The 20,136-nt window shown below is 55.5% G+C and overlaps 1 protein-coding gene across 2 annotated transcripts in view; it reads right to left on the reverse strand.

Moving 5' to 3' along the window:
* The window catches only part of LRRC75A (leucine rich repeat containing 75A), a 41,918-nt gene extending 21,927 nt beyond the window's left edge, over window positions 1-19,991 (reverse strand). Inside the window, exon 1 of one of the 2 annotated variants that reach the window (XM_081805671.1) lies at window positions 19,583-19,991. In XM_081805671.1, the coding sequence (XP_081661797.1) occupies window positions 19,583-19,834 (252 nt within the window). In that variant the 5' untranslated portion in view covers window positions 19,835-19,991. The remainder of the gene's footprint in view (window positions 1-19,582) is intronic. The other variant, XM_081805672.1, reaches the window with a different exon arrangement.
* Window positions 19,992-20,136: the final 145 nt, after the last annotated feature.

Below are 20,136 nucleotides of genomic sequence, written 5' to 3' on the forward strand. Positions count from 1 at the left end.
CGACCCAGCACCAAGGTCTCCTCGAATGGATCCACTTCTGTTATCTTGAGCAAAAAGGTTATCCCAGAAGAAAGCTTTAGAAACTCTGCAGCTCGCATGGGGCTCCCTGCTCTGCGGGGAGCCTGCTTCTCCCTCTGCCTCTGTCTCTCTCTCTGTCTCTCATGAATAAATAAATAAAATCTTTAAAAAAAAAAAAAAAAGGGAAAACCAACATTGGCTCCCAGCGTCTTCTGATTTTATTGTTTATTTTTTTAAGGATTATATTTCTCAGGAATCTCCACACCTAGCGTGGGGCTCAAACCCACAACCCCGAGATCAAGAGTCCCATGCCCTCAGGACTGAGCCAGTCGGGTGCCGCTTTCCATAATACACTCTCACAGAGGGTTTCAAGTTTGCCTTCCTCGTCTTGGCCTTGAGCGGCTGCTCTGTAGCCCCAGGCTCAGCTTCCATTGTCCCCAGTAAGGACCGCAAGTGGGCTAGCATTTCACATCCCAGCAGTTCTTATTTTTCTCATTATTCTCGCTTTCCAGCTCACCGTCTTGTTTTTTTTTTCCAATCTCACGTTGGCCTCTTTTGGTGGCATCTCGTTCTCTTCCCACCGAGTTCATTTCTTCCGGATCTTGCTGTAGATCATTTTCGGAGGTCAGGGTTCAGCTCCCATAGCATTTATTTATCCAACACCCAGGGTTTTTTGTTTTGTTTTTTGTTTTTATAATACTTCAAAGTTGGCGAAGTTTTCTTTTCTTTTTTTAAGGTTTTTAATTTATTTGACAGAGACACAGTGAGAGAGGGAACACAAGCAGGGGGAGTGGGAGAGGGAGAAGCAGGCTTCCCGCCGAGCAGGGAGCCCGATGCGGGGCTCGATCCCAGGACCCCGGGATCATGACCTGAGCCGAAGGCAGATGCCCAGTGACTGAGCCACCCAGGCACCCTCCTTTTTTTTTTTATTAACATATAATGTATTATTTGTTTCAGGGTTACAGGTCTGTGATTCATCAGTCTTACACAATTCACAGCGCTCACCATAGTACATACCCTTCCCAATGTCCATCACCCAGCCACCCCATCCCTCCCCGACCCAGGGTTTTTTTTCTCCCCTCACTTGCTCACCCTTGAAGGAGGCGCAACCTAGTGAGACCCACGTCTATCATCTGCCTCGTGTGACACTGTGATTTATAGTAAGAAATATATATTTGGTCTTTGTCCCCATTTCTGGCACATAGCTCTTAAAACTCTTTAAATTTCCTAAGTGATGGAAGTGACAGAAGTGTCTTTTGTCATGTTAATGAGGTGCCTTTGGGAAAGCCCCTGGATCACCTAGCGAAGGGGGTTGGTTGCAGTGGTTAGAGTTGAAACAGGGCACCCAGCTGGTGTCTGAGGTCGGCCTGTCAGTGGAAGACCCGCCCATGCACCGGAATCTTGACCTTGTCCCATGGCTGCTTCCTGGGTAGGAGTCCAGTCCACCTCTTCAGGCTCTGGCTTGCTGAGGAAGCCAGCTCCGGGCCCAGCCTTGGACACTGAGCCAATGTGACTCTGACCTTGGGAAGGGACATCTTCCCCACCCCCACAGCCTGGGCCTCCGATGGGAGTCTGTGAAAATCCACAGTGGTGTATGCATCCCAGCCCTTTCCCAGGCCGCAGGCCATATTGCACTTCCGGCGGCTAAGCGCCCCCTCCCGCCCCCCTCCCCATGGTGGCTCCTGGGCGTAGGGGAGGGGTGTGCCGAGGGGAGGCTGTAAGCACCACTCTTCCTACCCCCAAATCACCGCTTGGGTGAGAAACGGGCCTTTGCCTGACTTCCTGATTAATGAAGGGGCTTCCCTCCTTCCTTTGGGAGGCCTCAGATTCCTGACGGGAAGCTGGGGGCCAGCTCTGTCTGTCTGAGAGCAAGAGGAGGTGCCTCCCAGACTGTCCACCTGTCTCTGTTTGCAGCATTTTTCATCTTCTTTTTTTTGGCATGTCTTCTTAGGTATTTTAGGGGAAGGCTGGGGGAAGCCTCTCGGGAGGCTGCCAGGAGCACGCTATTTTAAACCACGGCCACCCCCTTCCCTTTTAAATTGAGGGTTTATTTTATTATTATTTTTTTAAAGATTTTATTTATTTATCTGTCAGAGAGAGAGAGAGAGAGAGCACAAGCAGGGGGAGGGGCAGAGGGAGAAGCAGACTCCCCGCTGTGCAAGCAGCCTGATGCGGGGCTTGATCCCAGGACCCTGAGATCACGACCTGAGCCGAAGGCAGACGCTTAAGCAACTGAGCCACCCAGGGGTCCCTTAAATTGAGGTTTTAAACCCATTCCCAGAAGGAAGGCCCCCTGGGAAATTAGCTTGCCTCCCTCTCTCCCCTCCAGGCATGACTCCACAGCGTCTGCAACAACAGAGCAGACAAGGAGGCAGGTTGCAAGCTCTGAATATTAACCATCCAAGGTAGCTGGCTTCAATATTGAAACCACCAGAGCCCAATGTGCAAAGCTGCTTAATGAGGTTGTAATCAAACACAGTCCACCAGAAGGAGATTAGTCCAGAGGGCAAGCAAGCAGGAAACAGAACTGGCTCCTCTCCCCGCCCCCCTCCCCTCCTCCCCCCCCCCCCCCCAGCTCTCTAGAACATCAGCAGCAGCCCCTCGTGAGGGAGGGCATGGGCAGGGTCTGGGGAATACTGGCCTCATTGGCTGAACCGGACTCCGTGTCCCCTCCCCCATGACCTTCTGGCTGGCCTTCCAGGGGATTCCCAGGGAAGGGAAGGGAATTGTCAGGTGCCCTCTGGGAAATGCGGCCCCAGGAAGACTCTGGGGGAAGGAGCCAGAACATCTCCCGAGCTAGAGCTGGGGCGGGGGGGGGCGGGCAGCGGGTGCAGATTCCAGGCGGCTGCTGGCTGACGAAAGACCAGAGTCTCCGAGGAAGCAGGAAGGGGTCTTAAAAGCGCCCCAGGGAATGGAGGGGGCCCCTGGGGTGGGTGTCCACACTGAGTGTGAGAAAGAGATGGAGGATGCATGGGGCCAACGGTGGTTCCCTAAAGACACATCCACGTTCCTAGTCCCTGCAGCCCGTGAATGCTAGCTCACTTGGAAAAAGGGTCTTTGCCGATGTGGTTAAGTCACAGGTTCTCAAGATGAGATCAGCCTGGGTTATCCAGGTGGGCCCTAAATCCAACAACAGGTGTCCTTTTAAGAGTCACAGAGAAGAAGGTGACAGGAAGGCGGAGGCAGAAATGGGAGCTAAGCAGTCCTAACCACTAGGGACTGGAAGAGCCAAACCATGAAATGGCCTCTACATCCTCTTGGGGGGGAGCCCGGCCCTGCCAATGCCTTGATGTTGGACTTCTGACCTTCAGAACTGTGAGAGAATACATTTCTGTTGTTCTAAGCCACCAAGTTGGTGACCCTTTGTTACGGCAGCCCTGGGAAACTAATACACCCAATCAAATCAGAGGTGGCATTTTTCCCCAGGGGATGCGCCAAGGAGGGCAAGTGGGCTGGGGACCCCTCCCCTCATCCAGCCCTGCCCAGAGCACAGCTGTGGGCACCCAGGACCACTGTCCTCAGAAATGTACTTCCTGGGGCGCCTGGCTGGCTCAGTTGTTAAGCGTCTGCCTTCAGCTCAGGTCATGATCCCAGGGTCCTGGGATCGAGCCCTACATCGGGCTCCCTGCTCCGTGGGAAGCCTGCTTCTCCCTCTCCCACTCCCCCTGCTTGTGTTCTCTCTCTCACTGTGTCTGTCTCTGTCAAATAATAAATAAATAGATAGATAGGTAGGTAGATAGATAGATAGATAGAAATCTACTTCCTGTTTCTACCAGCCCTGGGTCCTCTCTGGGTACTCATATCCCCGACACACTCTCCTTTGCCGTCTGCTCCCTGAGGTGGGCCTGGCTGGTCAGAGATGCTCCCTGTAGGACCACCTGCACGGGGAGGATCCCCCGCTCCATATGAGAAAGAACATTTAAAAAGAGTGATTTTTTTAAAAAAAGATTTTATTTCTAAGTAATCACTACACCCAGCGTGGGGCTCGAACCCACCACCCCGAGATCAAGAGTCACATGCTCCACCAACTGAGCCAGCTAGACACCCCTAAAATGGTGAATTTTATGTTATGTTTTACAATAATAATAATAGTAATAAAAACCGTAAGTGGTGAGCTCACTGTCACTGGAGGTATGTAAGCATCACTCAATCACTCAGCACTGCTGTAGCAGGATTTCTGTGCTATGAGGGAACGGAACCACTAAGGAATCTTCCCTCTGGCCCCCTGTGATTCTCGTCATTAGCATGACGTCGATCCAGGAGTCAAGGAGTCAAGAGTGTGACAGTGTGCAACATTCAAGAGGATGCCTGGAATAGCTCCAAGAGGTGGGGCCCCGAGGACGGGAAGAATGGGGAAAAAAACTCAGATTCTGTGAAGCAATAGATAGAATCTACGAAGATAGGGGCGCCTGGGTGGCTCAGTCGTTAAGCGTCTGCCTTCGGCTCAGGTCATGATCCCGGGGTCCTGGGATCAAGCCCCGCGTGGGGCTCCCTGCTCCGCGGGAAGCCTGCTCCTCCCTCTTCCACTCCCCCTGCTTGTGTTCCCTCTCTCGCTGTGTCTTTCTCTGTCAAATAAATAAAATCTTAAAAAAAAAAAAAGAATCTACAAAGATAGGATATATGAAACAATAAGTAGAATCCAAGAGAGAGGAGGAGGAGGGGCTTGGGGCTGGGCAGGGTGAGGATGTGGGAGCAAGAGGGAACGAGGGGGCTCAGACCACGCCCTGCAGGTGGCACGTGAAGTGTCTCAGTCCCAGCAACCAGACCCCGGGCCCCTGTGCTCTCAAGGGTAAACCCATTTCCGTGGCACCAAAGTGTCCTTAACCCAGAAAGGGCTGAATTAAACGGGGAGATACCGAAGCAAATCAAGTGCAGATAAATTTAGGCATGTACATATCTGGTATTTGACACATTTGTAATGTTTAGGAGGATTAGAGTCCCTAACAGATTAGCCTGGCAATTCCAATTTACAACTGGTAACTGAGTAATGGACTTTAGGCTTAGGATTTCCAGCAGAATGCTCAGAGAGGACCTGGCGGAGTTTGGGACAGTTTCGAAATGTTTATGGGCCTCCTGGCTGGCTCAGTCGTGAGAGCACATGACTCTTGATCTCGGGGTTCCAAGAGTACTGAGTCCCCACTTTGGGTATAGAGCCGTCTCAAAAACAAAAACAAAAACAAAACAATGCAAAACACAAAAAACTCCATCTCTGTGGTGCCTGGCTGGCTCAGTCGGTGGAGTGTGTGACTCTTCAACTCGGGGTCGTGAGTTTGAGCCCCACGTTGGGCATGGAGCCTACTTAAAACAGAATATTCAAGAGAACTTAATATTCGTCCTGTTCATAGGCTTAATCTGTTAAATTTTAAGAACTGTTTAGAAACTTGGGGAAAGTCCTGCTTTTTAGGAAGGCTGTTCATAAACTTAAGAAAGCTGGATGTGTTAAATCAGTAACATCACTAAGATATAGCTGAAGAAATTTAGTTACTGAAGTTATAAGCCCCACACCCTTAAGTGCAATGGTTTAAATCTACTAGATTTATCAGCAGAATAATGGTATTTGGGTTGGTTTTTTTTTTAAGATTTTATTTTTTATTTGAGGCAGAGAGCATGAGAGAGCATGAGAGAGAGCACAAGCAGGGGGGAGGGACCGAGGGAGAGGGAGAAGCAGGCTCCTCACTGAGCAGGGAGCCCGACTAAGGGCTCCATCCCAGGAGCCTGGGATCATGACCTGAGCCGAAGGCAGACGCTTAACCCACTGAGCCACCCAGGCGCCCCAGAATAATGTATTTGTAAGTTAAACATAAAATTGTAGTGAAACAGTAGGCTTTAAAATTACCACTTCAATATATTAAATAGTAATTGAGAAAACCCAAGCATCCACAAGTAGTCTGTGTGTGTGTATGTATATATATGCATGTCTATGTGTGTATATGTATATGTATGTGGAACGTGTGTATTTATAGATGTATGTGTGTATTTAGCTATGGTGTGTGTTGTATGTGTATGCATATATGTGTGTGTATGTGGTATATACGTGTGTCTGTGGTGTGTGTGCATATGTGTGCATCCTCCCTGCCCAACTTGCCTGCCTGGCTAAGGGGCGAGGGGTAAGGAGTGGGGTTCTCTGGTCCCTCCAGGGGTAGTTGGTGATTCTCCTGCTCCTCCTTGGCCGCCTGGCCCCTGCAGGGTTTTGTTTTGTTTTTTTTTAGGATTTTATTTATTTATTCATGAGAGACAGAGAAAGAGAGGCAGAGGGAGAAGCAGGCTCCCAAGGAGCAGGGAGCCTGATGCGGGACTCGATCCCAGGACCCTGGGATCATGACCTGAGCCGAAGGCAGACGCTTAACCATCTGAGCCACCCAGGCGCCCCCCTAAAGGGTTTTGAAGTCCAGCATCCTGCCGGGCTGGCCCTCTTTCACCTTGACCTGGGCGGCCCCTGCCCCCGGAGAGGGGCTTCACGGCTGCGTGTTGTGTTTTAACTTCGAAGTTTTTCAAAATGACACTCTTTGCGTGAAACAGGGCCCTTTTTCTGGGGGCACCTGGGTGGCTCAGTGAGTTAAGTGTCTGACTCTTGGTTTCGGCTCGGGTCCCAATCTCGGGGACGTGAGATAGAGCCCCTGGTCAAGCTCTGCGCTCAGTGGGGAGTCTGCTTCCCCCTCTCTCTGTCCCTCTACCTGTGCCCCCTGCTCATATACTCTCTAAATAAATAAATAACATCTCCCCCCCCACCTAAAAAAAAGATACTTTTTCTTTAGAAAAATATAGTCAGCTGGGAGGTGGAGCAGGCCCGAGGAAGCTTTGGTCTCCCCCCACCCCCAGTCACATCTCTGCTTAGATTCTGCTCAGGGCGGGACAGGAGATACCCCAGGTCTCTGTCCTGGGTTAGACCCTAAGTCACTGTGTGGTTCCGGGCAAGTCATCCCCTGCACCGGGCAGCAAGCTCACCTACAAACGAGGATCGCACCAGCTCATTCTTCCAGAATAGTGAGCAGAGAATAGGAGAGAGCGGAAGGGGGCCTTGGGAACACCAGGAATTCAACAAAACCATTTCCTTTCTCCTGTCCGACGAGGACGACGACGTGTGAGCCACTATGCCTTACGACTCTCTGAAAGGGGGGTGGCATTTGCACTAAACGCCAAACTCAGTTCCGGTGCCCCTGCCCACTTCCCCACATCTTGTGGGGCCGGGATTCTGCAGGAAGCCTGGGGCCAGAGGGTCCCTGAGGGCACCTGGTTTTTCGACATTCCAGAATTCTCCGCACTTTGTCATCAGTCCCAGCACCCTCCGGATCTCTCTGCTTGGGAAATGGTCTGTGTGAGTTGTTTATGCTTTCCGGCGAATGCATTTGTCCCTCTCTGCGGTTTATTTTGTCTGTTTGAGATGGAAATTTTGGTCCATTGTCAAAGAAACCATAGGTGATGACAAAGAGGTGGAGGAACGACTCAGACCCTCCTTCTGGCTCCTACCATCCTGATTTCCAAGTAGAACAGACTTCACAGAAACAGCCCATTTCTCGGAGTGAGAAGCTGAGGACTGGAGGGTTGTCTCATACAGCGAGCGAGTAGCAGGGACGGGAGGGCCCCAGAGTCCCCCCGAAGTTTCTAACTCCTTCTCTTTAGCCACCAACCCGTAGAGGACAAGGGTATTAGTCAGGGTTCTCCAGAGAAACAGAACCAATAGGGTGTGTGTGTGTGTATGTGTGTGAGAGAGAGATAAAGAGAGAGAGAAAGAATTGCCTCCTGGGATTGTGGGATCTGGCAAAGCTGAAGTGTGTAGGGTAGGCCAGCACGCTGAGGACCCAGGAAACAGCTGATGTTGCAGTCTTGAGTCTGAAGGCAATCTGGAGGCAGAATTCCTTCCCGCCTTGTCTCTCAAGGTTTTCAAGTGATTGGATGAGGCCCACCCACATTCTGGTGGGCCACCTGCCTTACTCAAAGTCTACTGATTTCAGTGTTAATCTCATCTAAAAACCCATTTGCGGTGACATCTAGACTCGTGTTTGACCAACACTGGGTACCACGGCCTGGCCAAGCTGACACGTAAAAGTAACCATCACAACCAACTGAGGGTCTTTACCACTTTAAATCTCTAGGTCAGAGCCAAGGCCCAGACAAAGCCTCCAAGAATCTGGGTGAGCCGAGATGAGTCACGCTGGAGAAGGACCCGGCCTGACTCCAGCTCGCTCCCAACTCCAAGCAGGAAGTGGCGTAGAGGGAGGAGGGGGAGATCCCCCAGGGTCCAGGGCCCAGTGGGAGGCCTTAACTGTGTGTGCCTCCACGATCAGCCAATTCCCCCAAGGACTTTCCATTCGGAATCGGTGACTTCGATGGCCTGTCACTAAGGAGCTGCATGTCATTCTCCGGGCAGAGGGGAGGGCAGACAGCTCGGGAGGGTTGCCGCAGCTGTGGTCTCTGAGGGCTCCCCAGCAGGGGTCCCAGCCAGGTGGAATCTTCCCCGTCCTAAGACCCTGATCCTCAGGGCCTCGTTCTCCCAGAAGGTGGAAGGACCAGGGCCACAACCAGCAGCAGCAAGAAGGAATCTGTGGGATTTACAGGCTATAAAGGAAGGGGGGGCGGGGCTTGGCCTGCTTTCTGGGAGGTCACTGAGTTTGTCCACAGCTTCTGGGACCTTGAGAGGGAGGGGTGGGGGGGAGGTGAGAGGGCCAGAGCCGCAGGCCCAGGGAAGGAAGGCTCAGAGCTCTCCAGCAGGGCCCTAGGCCTCTCTTTCCATGCCGGCATCCCTGCTTTCTGCCCGCAGGACTTCCCTTGGCAGACCTCTTCCCTCCAGAGCGTGGCCCAGACGGGACACCTGGGAGCACTGTGCTGCATGTCTGCTCTCAAGTGTCCAACCCGGTGCCCTTGTTCCTCTGGGCTTCCTGACCGGCCCCTTGCTAGTTTCTAGAACAGCTTCTCTACTTCCATCCCAACACCCCCTCCTTGTCAGGCATGGCCCTCTCCCCCTCCCCCGTGCTCCCTGTCCCCCCCAGAGTGCCCACTTCTGGGTCCTCTCTTTGAGATGCGTCATATACCAAAAACATTTCTGTTCTCCTTGCCCTGCGTGAAGGATTCTCTACCAGCAGGTGAATTCCAGAGAGATGAGAATTCTTGGAATAGGTACCTTGGAACCTTTTTTAAATTTTCTTCAAATTTTTATTTGTCAGAGAGACAGAGCATGAGCAGGGGGAGGGGCAGAGGGAGAAGCAGGCTCCCCGATGAGCAGGTGCGGTGATCCCAGGACCCCAGGACAGTGACCTGAGCCGAAGGCACATGCTTAACCGACTGAGCCACCCAGGTGTCCCCATAACCCTTTTTGTGTCTGAGTTTCCATATCCAAGAACCATAGCCCTCCACACTCCTGATGGTCTCTGGGCCACCAGCAGTCTGGAAACCCCAAGGGCAAGGATCCTGCCTCAAAGTGTTTCCACCACAAAACTCCACGACTCTAGAAGGAAGTGGAAGATATAAATCTGCATGCAGTTGAGAATAATAAAAAGTTCAGAAGACCGGCACATCCTGGGAAAAATTACATCGGATGGAATTATTTCATGGGGAGATATGGAGGACATTTACAGGGGATGGGAAGCATCCAGACCTTATTTCCCCTAGAACTAGTGGAGGCGGGAATGGAAACAGTCTGGGAAATTCCTGGATCCCTGGGACACAGGAGGGGCCAGAGCCTATGGAAGTCCAGCCAGGAAAGACACCATGATGCCCCTGCTTGTCCTTTGGTGCTCCTGACTGGGTCTGATTCCAGACCCACTCAGGATGTTTTTGATTCTGTCTGACACCCTTTGAAAGGCAGGAGTGTTGAGCCAGAACCTTACAGAAGATGCCCAACTGCTCTAACTCCCCGATTAAGGAAGAAGAGGGCCAGCATCTGGCTCAGAGTCAGAAATCATGTGCTGGCTGACACTTTACCACTCCCTGCCTTAGGTGATTTGGGAAGGCTGTTTTGAGGAGATGAGTGGGAAAGGGGTGAGGCTCCTGACTGGCCTCAGCTGATAAAGACTGAACTTTTGTGCACTTTTTTTTTTTTTAAAGATTTTATTTATTTATTTGACAGAGAGAGATACAGCGAGAGAGAGAACACAAGCAGGGGGTAGTGGGAGAGGGAGAAGCAGGCTGCCAGGAGCAGAGGAACCAGAGGAACCCCTTCCTCTCTATCCAATTCCTCCAGGGAGGGGGAAGGGGCAGATCCAGCCCCTTGGTTCTCTAAGGACATTCAAACCCCAGCCTTTCCTGTTCTCTGGTGGCTGGGACACAGGATCACAGCCAGGAGTGAGCCAATGGGGCCACAATAGGCAAGATGCTCAGGTGGCCCATTAGAAGGCCAGAGGTCTGACCCAGCACCTGGTGCCAGGTGGGCCTACAGCCCGTCCCATGCTTCTTCCTCAGTAGCCTCTGCTTTCTTTTATTCTCTTAGGTACACAGGGAGAAAGTGACAGCCCCACAGGAAGGCCATCAGGAGCCCTAAGTAAGAGATTATAAACCAATCTCGGCAAAATCTCAGAGTCACACTGAGTTTACTGTATGATACTGGAGTTTGAATCTTCAACACCTGGGTCCTGACAGGTGCAAAGGAGGATACCTCCCAGGGTGGCGGGCCTGAGCGGGGTCTGAGGGTGGAGAGGAGAGCAGAGTCAGGCAGTTAGTGGGTGGTGACATTGTCAGGAAGGACGGGCCTGGGCCAGGCGAGGCAATGTGGCATTCAGCAGAGGGATGCCTGCCCTGGTCCGGTATCTGAGCTATGGGCGCAGGCCTCCAGGACAGTGGGGGTGGACAGTTCCAGTCTGACTATTTACCAGGAGTGAAAATCAGAAAGACATGTTCTGTTCCCAGCTGGGATTCCTCTGGGACCATCCAACTGATCACAGAGCCGTCCCCCCCACTCCCGTACCTGTTGCTCTTGTCCCCCCCTCTTCCTCTAGCCCTCCCCACGGTCTGCACAGGGCGGGGGGGGGGGTGGCCCTGCTGCGGTGCGCTGGGCCAGACATCCAAGCTGACGTCCAGGGTGGGGTGCACTCTCCCGGTCTCCGTCAGTGGGAGGGAATCCTGCCCCACTCCTGCCTCTCTGCGTGGGGCCTGAGCCCGAAGCACCAGGAGGCAGTGACCGCATGGACAGAACTAAGGGCACCAGGGGCTGTGGAGGAAGGGGGAGTGGGATGCAGGCTCTGAGTGCCGGCTCCCTGCAGGTGGATGGTACACTTGCGTGGGGAGGGCTTCCCGTCTCCCCTGGGGGTCCTACCCCTGGGCGGCCTGCAGCTGTGGGTGGTGGCTCCCCGGGGAGAGCAGCTGTGGGGAGGTGGGGTGCCTGGAGGGGCACAGAGAGAGCCGGAGCTCCCTGTGGGGGCACTGCTGTGCCCTTGGGGAACCCAGGCTGAGGGCATGGAAGGGCCAGATGCACTGGAGAGGGCCAGACCTGCGCACCAGGGCTGCCGGGAGGAGTCGTTTGGGGCAGGGGAGGCAAAGCCCCAACTAGGAAGTGGACGGGGAGGATGGGCTTCCTGCCGCCTCCAGGCTCAGTGAGGGTGTCCACTTGGGAGCCCTGCGGGAGTGCCGTGGGCCCTGCCCCTCTGGGTGCCCCCACCGCCACCCCCTGCAGCCACTCCTCTGGCTCTCTGCCCAGCCCGGCCTCCCTGCATCTGTGGCCAGAGTCAACGGCAGAGCGGGCATCTGACCGGCTACGGTGGGCTCTACACTCACTCGCCACCATCCACGGTATCAGCTGCTCCTCTTATTCCTCTAAAAACGAGCACCGTGGCTGACCCGACTCTTCCCACTTCGCCCTGGGCCCGTCCACCCCGTAGATGCTCAGGAAGAGCGCCTGCTGAGTGAAAGAACCAAGCACTAGTGTGGCCAGGTTGCAGAGGGTGCTGGGCAGGGGTCTTGCCCCAGGGACAAGGCCCCCGGCTCTTCCTGGGCTGGGAGTCTGGGTCCCTGGGGGCAGTGGAGAGGCACCCAGGAGGGGGCCTACGGGAGGGAGGGGAGACAGGCAGATGTGAGGGGGGCCCAGGCAGCCTCCTGGGGCCAGAGGAGGTCGGAGGGGAGGGGAAGTCTGAATGAGCCCCACAGGCAACAGGTCCCAACAGGGCCTGGCCAAGCCTGGGGACAGGCCTTGTTCTCTTTCCTGACACCCCGGGTGCAGGGCTCACAGGACAACACCGCGTCTGTCAACACTGGTCTTTGCTCACGCACTGCTGCCCAGAGCTACGTGAAGGTGTGCAGGTCCCCTGCTCTGGCCTCTGCCCCCCATGCTGCGTGACTACTCTCCTCAGTTAGCGGAGGGGTGGGTCAGCTAGGACCGCTGCGTGCACGACAGGCCGGCCTCTGCAGTGGCCAGTGTGGGGGGTATGTAGGGGTCGACCCCAGAGCCCCAGGGGGCTGTTTCCCTCCAGAAGCCCCTCCCTGTGTCCCAGCTCTCTCGCACTGGTTGGGGACAAGGGAGAGACCTCAGGGCATGAAGGTTCATCTGGCTCCAGGCCTGAAAGAAACAAGTGACCACAGATGGGAATGAATGGGTCTTGCTGAAACCATGGGAGCCTGGCTGGAACCTGAGAGGTGGGAGAAGACCTCAGGGCCATCTCAACCATACACCCCTTCGTTCTGTAGATGGGGGCGCTCAGACCAGAGAAGGGAAGGGTCTGAGCTGGGCCCAGAACCGAGGGCTCCTGGCTGCCAGTAGAATGTGGCCCACCCCTGCAGAGCCCTTCCGCTGGGCCATGCTAAGTGGCTGCCCGAGGGTCGGCCTCTTGGGTCCTCACCATCCCTCCAAGCGCTAGGGGGAAGCATTATGAGTGCAGTTTGGTTGTCTGCTGTCTCCCCGGTGCTTAGAACAGTACCTGGTGGGGGCGCCTGGGTGGCTCAGTCGTTAAGCGTCTGCCTTCGGCTCGGGTCATGATCCCAGGGTCCTGGGATCGAGCCCCCATCGGGCTCCCTGCTCAGCGGGAGGCCTCCTTCTCCCTCTCCCACTCCCCCTGCTTGTGTTCCCTCTCTCGCTGTGTCTCTCTCTGTCAAATAAATAAATAAAATCTTAAAAAAAAAAAAAAAAAGAACAGTACCTGGTGGCTCAGATGGTTAAGCGTCTGCCTTTGGCTCAGGTCATGATCCCAGAGTCCTGGGATCGAGTCCCGCATTGGGCTCCCTGCTCCTTGGGAGCGTGCTTCTCCCTCTGCCTCTCTCTTTCTCTGTCTCTCATGAATAAATAAATAAAATCTTAAAAAAAAAAAAAAAGAACAGTGCCTGGTGGCTCAGGCACGCGACTGTAGAAGAGATGATGAATTAATTCCCGCGGTCTTCTTTTTTGCTCATCTGCCTTTTCATCTTTTGCTACAGTGATTATTCAGGGCTTTCATAATATTAAAAACCCCCATCTTTTTTTTTTTTTTTTTTTTTTTTTTTTACTGTAAGCAATATCCTGTCAACCTCCCAAGACTATTTAAGGAGCAAAATAAACACGGGAAAACGCTTTATGGACTAGAAAGCGACGTGCAGACAGGAGGGGCGTGTCCAACTGCCGGCCCTCTGGCTCAAGGCCCCGGAACACCTAGCAGACGACTGCAATGAGCTGGAGCCCTTTCTCGACCTCCGCCAGCCCCTTCTGTCCTCCTGCCGTGGAGGCTGGGGATGTGCTGCAGAAGGGCAGCTGACCAGGGGCGGGCCCACTAACAAGAGGCAAAGAGTCTGCTTCTCGGAGGACACGGAGAGAAACAGAGGAGCACAAAGAGAAGCCGAAGCAAGGGATGGACGCGGAGGGCTGAGCAGGGGCAGGGGACAGCCTGGAGGTGGGCACCGGCCCCAGACCCCAAGTGAGGCCACCTCTGCAGGCGACACCTTGCTCTGACACCCCACCCCCCCACCCTCCCAGCCGGACTCCTGCGTCTATGCTGCTTAAGATAAAGTTAGAAACATCGAAATGCCACATCCCTTTGAGCAGCAGCTGAGTTAAAAAAAAAAAAAAAAAAAAAAGCTGGGAAATGCTCCCGGAGAGCCACGTGGGCACTGCTCAGGGCCGGTGGGTGGGGTGGGGAGGAGAATGGGCATGGTAATGAGCCCCCCGCCCCCCAAACCCTGCTCCCTGTGCAAGGTCACTGTTCTCATCAGGACAGCCAGCTCTCCTGGAGACAGTGAGCCCAGGATACAATGATTGAGTCGATCTTGGACAGCTGGGCTCCTCTCCCACCCCTCCAGGTTCTCCTCATGAATGAGGCTGCCGTAGAGCCGGGCGAGGGAGGGGTGGGGGGGATGGAGCGCGCCGCTTCGAGTGTCCTTTTTCTCACGGGTCCCCCACAGAGCTGCTCTTGGAGGGAAAGGGGGGGCAGATGGCTGGCGGGGATCCCCACTTGAAGGAGGGGATCTCCTCAGCCGCTGACCCCACCCCTTGAATATCCCGGTGCGGAAGCCAGAGAAAGATCCTCATCACCCGGGTGACTCTTCTGCAAGGTGGCTCTCACCTGCAGGAGTGGGGGCGGGGCAGAGAAGCCTCTGACAGCCTTCGAAGGGGCGGGGGCAGCGGCCGTATCAACTCTGCGGGTTGCTGGAAGGATAACCTGGCCCCATGCTTGTAGTGGAAACACTCCAGAAGTCTGAGCCAGACCATGCTGGCTCCTGAGAGAGAGTTCCAGGAGCAGCAGTCTGGGGGGAGTGTGCCCGAGAAGAAGTCTAAAACCCATTCGATGAGGATTTCTTGAAACCCCACTGTGCCCAGTAACGTGATCTATGGCATCTGCCCCAGGAAAGCACGAAGGGAAATGAAATGACGTCGGGGAAGGGGGGTGGTACACCATGCACCAAAGAGGGGTGCACCAAGGTGGGGTGTCCATGGATGGCCCCCAGGGTATTTTGGGAGCCCTGAAGACAAAGAGCAAAGCAGAGGCTAGTTATCTCTGAGGAGGTGGACATTTGTTTCAGAAAGCAGGAGCTTTCCTGCCCAGCTCCCAGCCCTGCTGTGGTGGAGGGCCATACAGAGGCTGCCGCGTCTCCGGTCTTGTAAACCAGCAAAGCAGGCCCTGGCACAGGATTCCTTCTGCATCTTCATAAACTAGAAATGTCTGCACCCAGCCCAGTCAGAGAGCAGTGGATTTTAAAAAGGAAGGTTTCTCTTTTGCGGATGAAAGGAACATGATTCAGCACAAGCAGCAGATCAGGAACGGGGAGGCCAGGCTCCCCTCCCACCACCTCCGCAGAGGCGCTGGACTGCACCTGTAGGATGGGATCCCCGAGGTGCCCACGGAGGCCCGGGCACTGGGCCACTCCTGTCTCCAAGAACACCACCCCCTGGCAGGCTGCCAGGGACAGCCAGGCCCCGAGGACACTGCTCCCAGACATCCACCCACATAGGAGGCAAATGTGTCAGATCTCACGACCATACTAACGCGCCTAGTGGATAAGCCCCCAGATGTAGAGCTGTGGCTGGGGATTCGAGAGTTTCTGAGGACACACAGTGACAGTGGGGGCTGATGCATAGCTTCATGGTGCACAGACTAATTAAAGAATGTCACAGGCCTACGGGTGTTCAATACCATGCCAGGGACAACGGTGGTGGCGGGGGTCTCCACGCTCAGGAAGCACGTGACTTAGTCTGACCAACAAAATCGATGTCAGGTGAAAAACCATATGCAGATGATTAATTGCTCCCCAGTGCTGTGGGACCTAAAAGACGAGTGAATCTCAGAGCCAAGGGCTGACGTGGAAGCTGGCCTCAGAAAGGCAAGGAGCATTCACTGGAAACAAGGAAAGGCATTCCAGGTCAGGGAAGGATCAGATCAGGGCAAGGGTGGGGGGCCTCCCTGTTTGGTGTCTGGTGGCCTTCCAAGCAGCTCACTGAAAGAGATTTTCTTAGGTGGGGTGTCAGAGGAAAAAGGAGATCTTCAAGGCCATTCCGTTCATCTTTCTGACTCCAGGTGGGAAACACCTGTCCAATGTCCAGGTCCCTAGGGAGCCCCTCTGGGAAGCAAGTCACCCTAGGCCCCGGTGCGGGGGGGGAGGGGGGGAGGAAGGGTTCTTTTTTTTTTTTTTTTGGTATTAGCTGACGTGGCTCATTCTCCCAGGTATAGAGTAAAGCCAGTAGACTGAACCAGGTGTCCAGGCCCAAGCCACACCATTGGATGGGACTGGACAGGCCAACCCTGGAACAGCTCTGCCCAGCAGGGCTGCACTATACTGAATGGCAATAAACTGATCTAATCAGATTGTCTTTCAGGGAAAGCAGGGACGCGTGGCGAACATGAGGAAGTGGGCCAGTTCAGCTTGGTGTATCCTGGGGAAACGGACCCCTTATTCTAGTGTCTCATGAGGCTGGCCAACAACCCAGTCTACTACAATCTGTGGGCCTCAGAGAGGCCGCTGGGCTGAAGAGGGGACAGCCCATCTCCCCCATAGCCTGGCATTTGCCTTCTCTCCATGCCTGAAGGCACTTCTTCCCCAGGGCTCCTTAAAGATGGCAGGCCTGAGCCCAAGGCTTAGGAAGAAGGGTCTGGGGAAGGGTCAGGCCTGCAGGAATGGAGCCCAGGGATGGGGAGAGGAATGGCCTCCTCTATCCACAGCTGGCTTCTTTTGTCCCCACGTGTTCCCCACGCCAGACTGCTTCTGAACATGCCCTGAGCTTTTGACCCACACGGAGCCCTGGCCAGGTCGACAAGATCCAAAAATTCTTTGGGCCTGGCCTGAGAGAGGATACCACAGACCCTACCCGTAGCCTGGCCAGCCCCGAAGTAGGGCAGAGTCTCTTGTTTCGTTCCATTGCCATGAGAATGTATCTTGATTTGCGAGCCAACTCAACCTCACATACTTTGTAGCATTTGCTCTGCTCAGTCCTCCAGTTACTCTTTGGGAAATGAGGAAACAGAACTCAGGGAGGTTATCTGCTGGGGTTCAAGGTCAAAGCGGACTAAGGACTGGAAGGCAAGCTGCCTGAGCTGATCCTTGGCCCCAGGCTCTTCTCACGAGTACACTGCTCCTGCAGAAAGAGAGATCGCTCTACTCCTTCAGGGCAGCTTCCTGGCACTCTGCCTGAACCCCTGAACCCCAGCTCAGGATCGTTAACATTAACTAAAGCCTCCTGATACCTCTCCAGCAAGTGCCGAGCACGGACTGACCCAAGAGTCTGTGATCAGGGAAACTACCCTCCAGATCTTACAGGCGAAAGGGGGGCATTCAGAAGCAGTGACACCAGCAGCCGCCACAAACTGCCACACAAGGTCCTGAGGTCCCTGTTTCCAATCCCAAGCCCGTAGCAAGTCACACAGTGGGGGAGGCGTGGTACCAGACTGGGGCACATATTGAACTTGGGGTCTGCGAACACTCTGGAATTCTTGCAAGATTGTACGTGTTGGTGCATTGGTCTGGGAAGAGTGTCCCTAGCTCCTTCAGGGCTCAAAATGCTCGGGGACTTGAGGCTGAGAACCACAGGGGTCGAAGATCCCAAGTCTCCTCCAACTCTAGAGCTCAAGGCCTACCCGAACCCACCTGGGAGGCGGGGGGGCTGCCTCTCAGTGGCTGCTCATTCCCTTTCTGAACATCACCACCTCCACACTGGAGGAGCCAACTGGAAAGGAAACACAATTTGGGAGAAAGAGCCACTTCTTTGCACAGATCCAGCTCGACATTCCTCTAAAGAGCCTCAGGGTCCTAGAAAACAGCCTCTGTGTCTCATGGACATTTGGACACCTGGGCTCCCCTCTCACACCGCCCAGGGTCCATGACCATTTCTGGGAGAAGCCCTGATTCGTATGTTCCAGGCAACAGGACAGGTCTCCAGGCCCCTCGGGCAGGCCCATCGCTGACTCGGGAGACTCGGGAGAGACCCGTGGACCTCACCCACAAACCAGAGGTCAAGGGAGCCTGACACAGGCGCTGGAAGGCAAGTTATCCTGCTGCTTTCACAGAAAAGGGGCAAGTCTGATTAACCCCATCCTGCCCCCCATCAGCCCTTCTAGTCCTGTCACTACAAAACGTGTCAGGCCGCAGACAAGACCAACATTTCCCAGGAAATGCTCCCTGTCTCAAGAACCCCGAGAGGCCACAGGAACTTATCTGCTCTCCAAAAACCAGGGAGAAGTTCAGCCTCAGGATGTGCAATCACACTCAGTTTCAGAGGGACTGGAGGAGCAGTAGAACCTTCTTACTATCTGGTGTGCGCAATGGGATACGAGGGTCTGGAAAATCCATCATTCTGTTTGAAAGCAACAGAGTTTCCATAGAGGCCATCCGCTGGTTTCCCATTTTCAAAAGACAGAGAAATACACATTGCTGAAGTTATACCATGCATAATGTCATCTTTCTTTAATGATTCAATTCAGAGAAGAAACCTAGGGATCCAGCAGCATCTCAGGCACTGTTCTGGATGCTGTATGGAAAAGAAGGCAAGAGCAGTAGCCCCACGTCTTCCAAGTCCCCAAGCCCCTGCTTCCTTCTCCCTTCCTTCTCCCTGCACAGCGCACACCTTGGGAACACACTCCACGGTAACAGCTCACCAGATACAAAAGGTGTGAGGAGGGTGCTACAAAATCCTGCAGGGATGTGCGTCTGATTAGATTTTGGAAGCGCCTACAAGGAAGGCGCTCCTGCAGCGTCTTTCATTAGAGACAGAGAAACTTTAGAAAGGCCACCTGAGGTCCCCCCTCCTGGGTCTGTGGTGGACTCCACACAGAGGAGGACTATGGGACCTGGACATGGTCACCCCCCAAAGCTGGGCCAAGACAACTTGTTTGGTGATGCAGGAGACGCACCTTCCTGCCTCTCTCTCTCTCAACAAAATCCATGGAACAGGGGGCTCACTTCCCTCAAAAGAAAGTGAAGGAGGAAAACAAGCCAGAGACGTGGATGACAGCATCCGCCCAGGGCAGCCCCAAAGCAAAGGGGACTGGCCAGATCTGCAACGTCAGTCCCTAACCAACGGGACAGGGACAGGAACAGGCTGAAGGCAGAGTGCTGGCCGCCTTCTGAAGTTCCTGCAGCCAGGTACTCCCATAGGAAACCAAGTCAGCTCCCCCCTTCCCTTCTCTTCACTGTTCAGCAGGGACTCCTGGCTGAGCACCTGTCCAAGTAAACCAGGGGAGATAAACGCTGCCTCCTGCCTCAACCGCAATCCAGGATGCCTCCCGGGTGGGCAAATGACCTCGCGACTGGCACCTCACCAGTCCCAGGGCTGTGCCCTTGGACTCCCCCCTGGGGAAACTGACGACTGCGCATTCCTTGAGGACCCTTGGTGACTGCCAGTGGATGGAGAGGAAGAAAAGCGCCCTGGCCCAGACTAGGCATCCCTCCCCGCATCCGCTCCCACCGCCCATCCCTGGGACCTGCCTCCCTCTCCGCGTGTGGAGGAGAGAGAAGCGGGGACATTATTCCAACAGGTCCCCTGCAGCCGGGCCTCACTGGGCCAGCCTTCCTCCGCCCCGCCCCGAGGCCTCAAATTCAGCGGGAGCGCCGAGGCACCTGCTGCCAGACCAGCTCCATCCCCGCGAGAGGGGGCCCTGGGCGGTGCCCTCGGCGCTCCGGGCCTGCTCGGCAAGGGGCGGGGCGCTCCCGGGGCCGGCGCGCCCCCCCCGCACGCCCTCCCCGCGCTCACCTGGCGCAGGTGCTGCAGCAGCGTCCCCGCCTCCTCCCGCCGGCCCTGGCGCACCATCCGCAGCAGCTCCTGGACCATGCCGACGCGCCGGTGGTAGGGGGGCAGCCCCGCGCCGGCGCCCGCGCGCCCCGCCTTGTCCCCGGCGCGCAGCAGCAGCGACGCCCAGAAGTCCGGCCGTTCGCGGCGGGGGCCGGGCGCCGCGCCGGGGCTGGCTCTCTCGGCCAGGCTGCCCTTGGTCTGCCGGGTGCCCATGCCGCCGCCGCCCGCCGGCACTGCCCGCGCCCGGCCGCGACGCCGCGTCCCCGGCCCGCTGCCCGCCCCTCGGCCGCCCCGGCGCGCCCGCCTCCCGCGAGGCAACTTTGGGGGAACTGTTGCGCGCGGGCGGCGCGGGGGCGGGGGCGAGCGGCTGCCCGCGCTCCCCTCGCTCCTCCTTCCGCGCTCCCCGGGCGCGCTCCCCGGGCGCTCGCCGTCCGCCGGCCCCGCCCCGGCCCGCCCCGCCCCCCGGCTCCGGCTCCCGCTCCGGCTCCCGCCCCCGCCCCCGCGCCCGCGCCCGG

The sequence above is a fragment of the Leptonychotes weddellii genome, chromosome 15 (assembly GCF_054177405.1).
Source record: "Leptonychotes weddellii isolate Sample4059 chromosome 15, ASM5417740v2, whole genome shotgun sequence".
Classification (NCBI taxonomy): domain Eukaryota; kingdom Metazoa; phylum Chordata; class Mammalia; order Carnivora; family Phocidae; genus Leptonychotes; species Leptonychotes weddellii.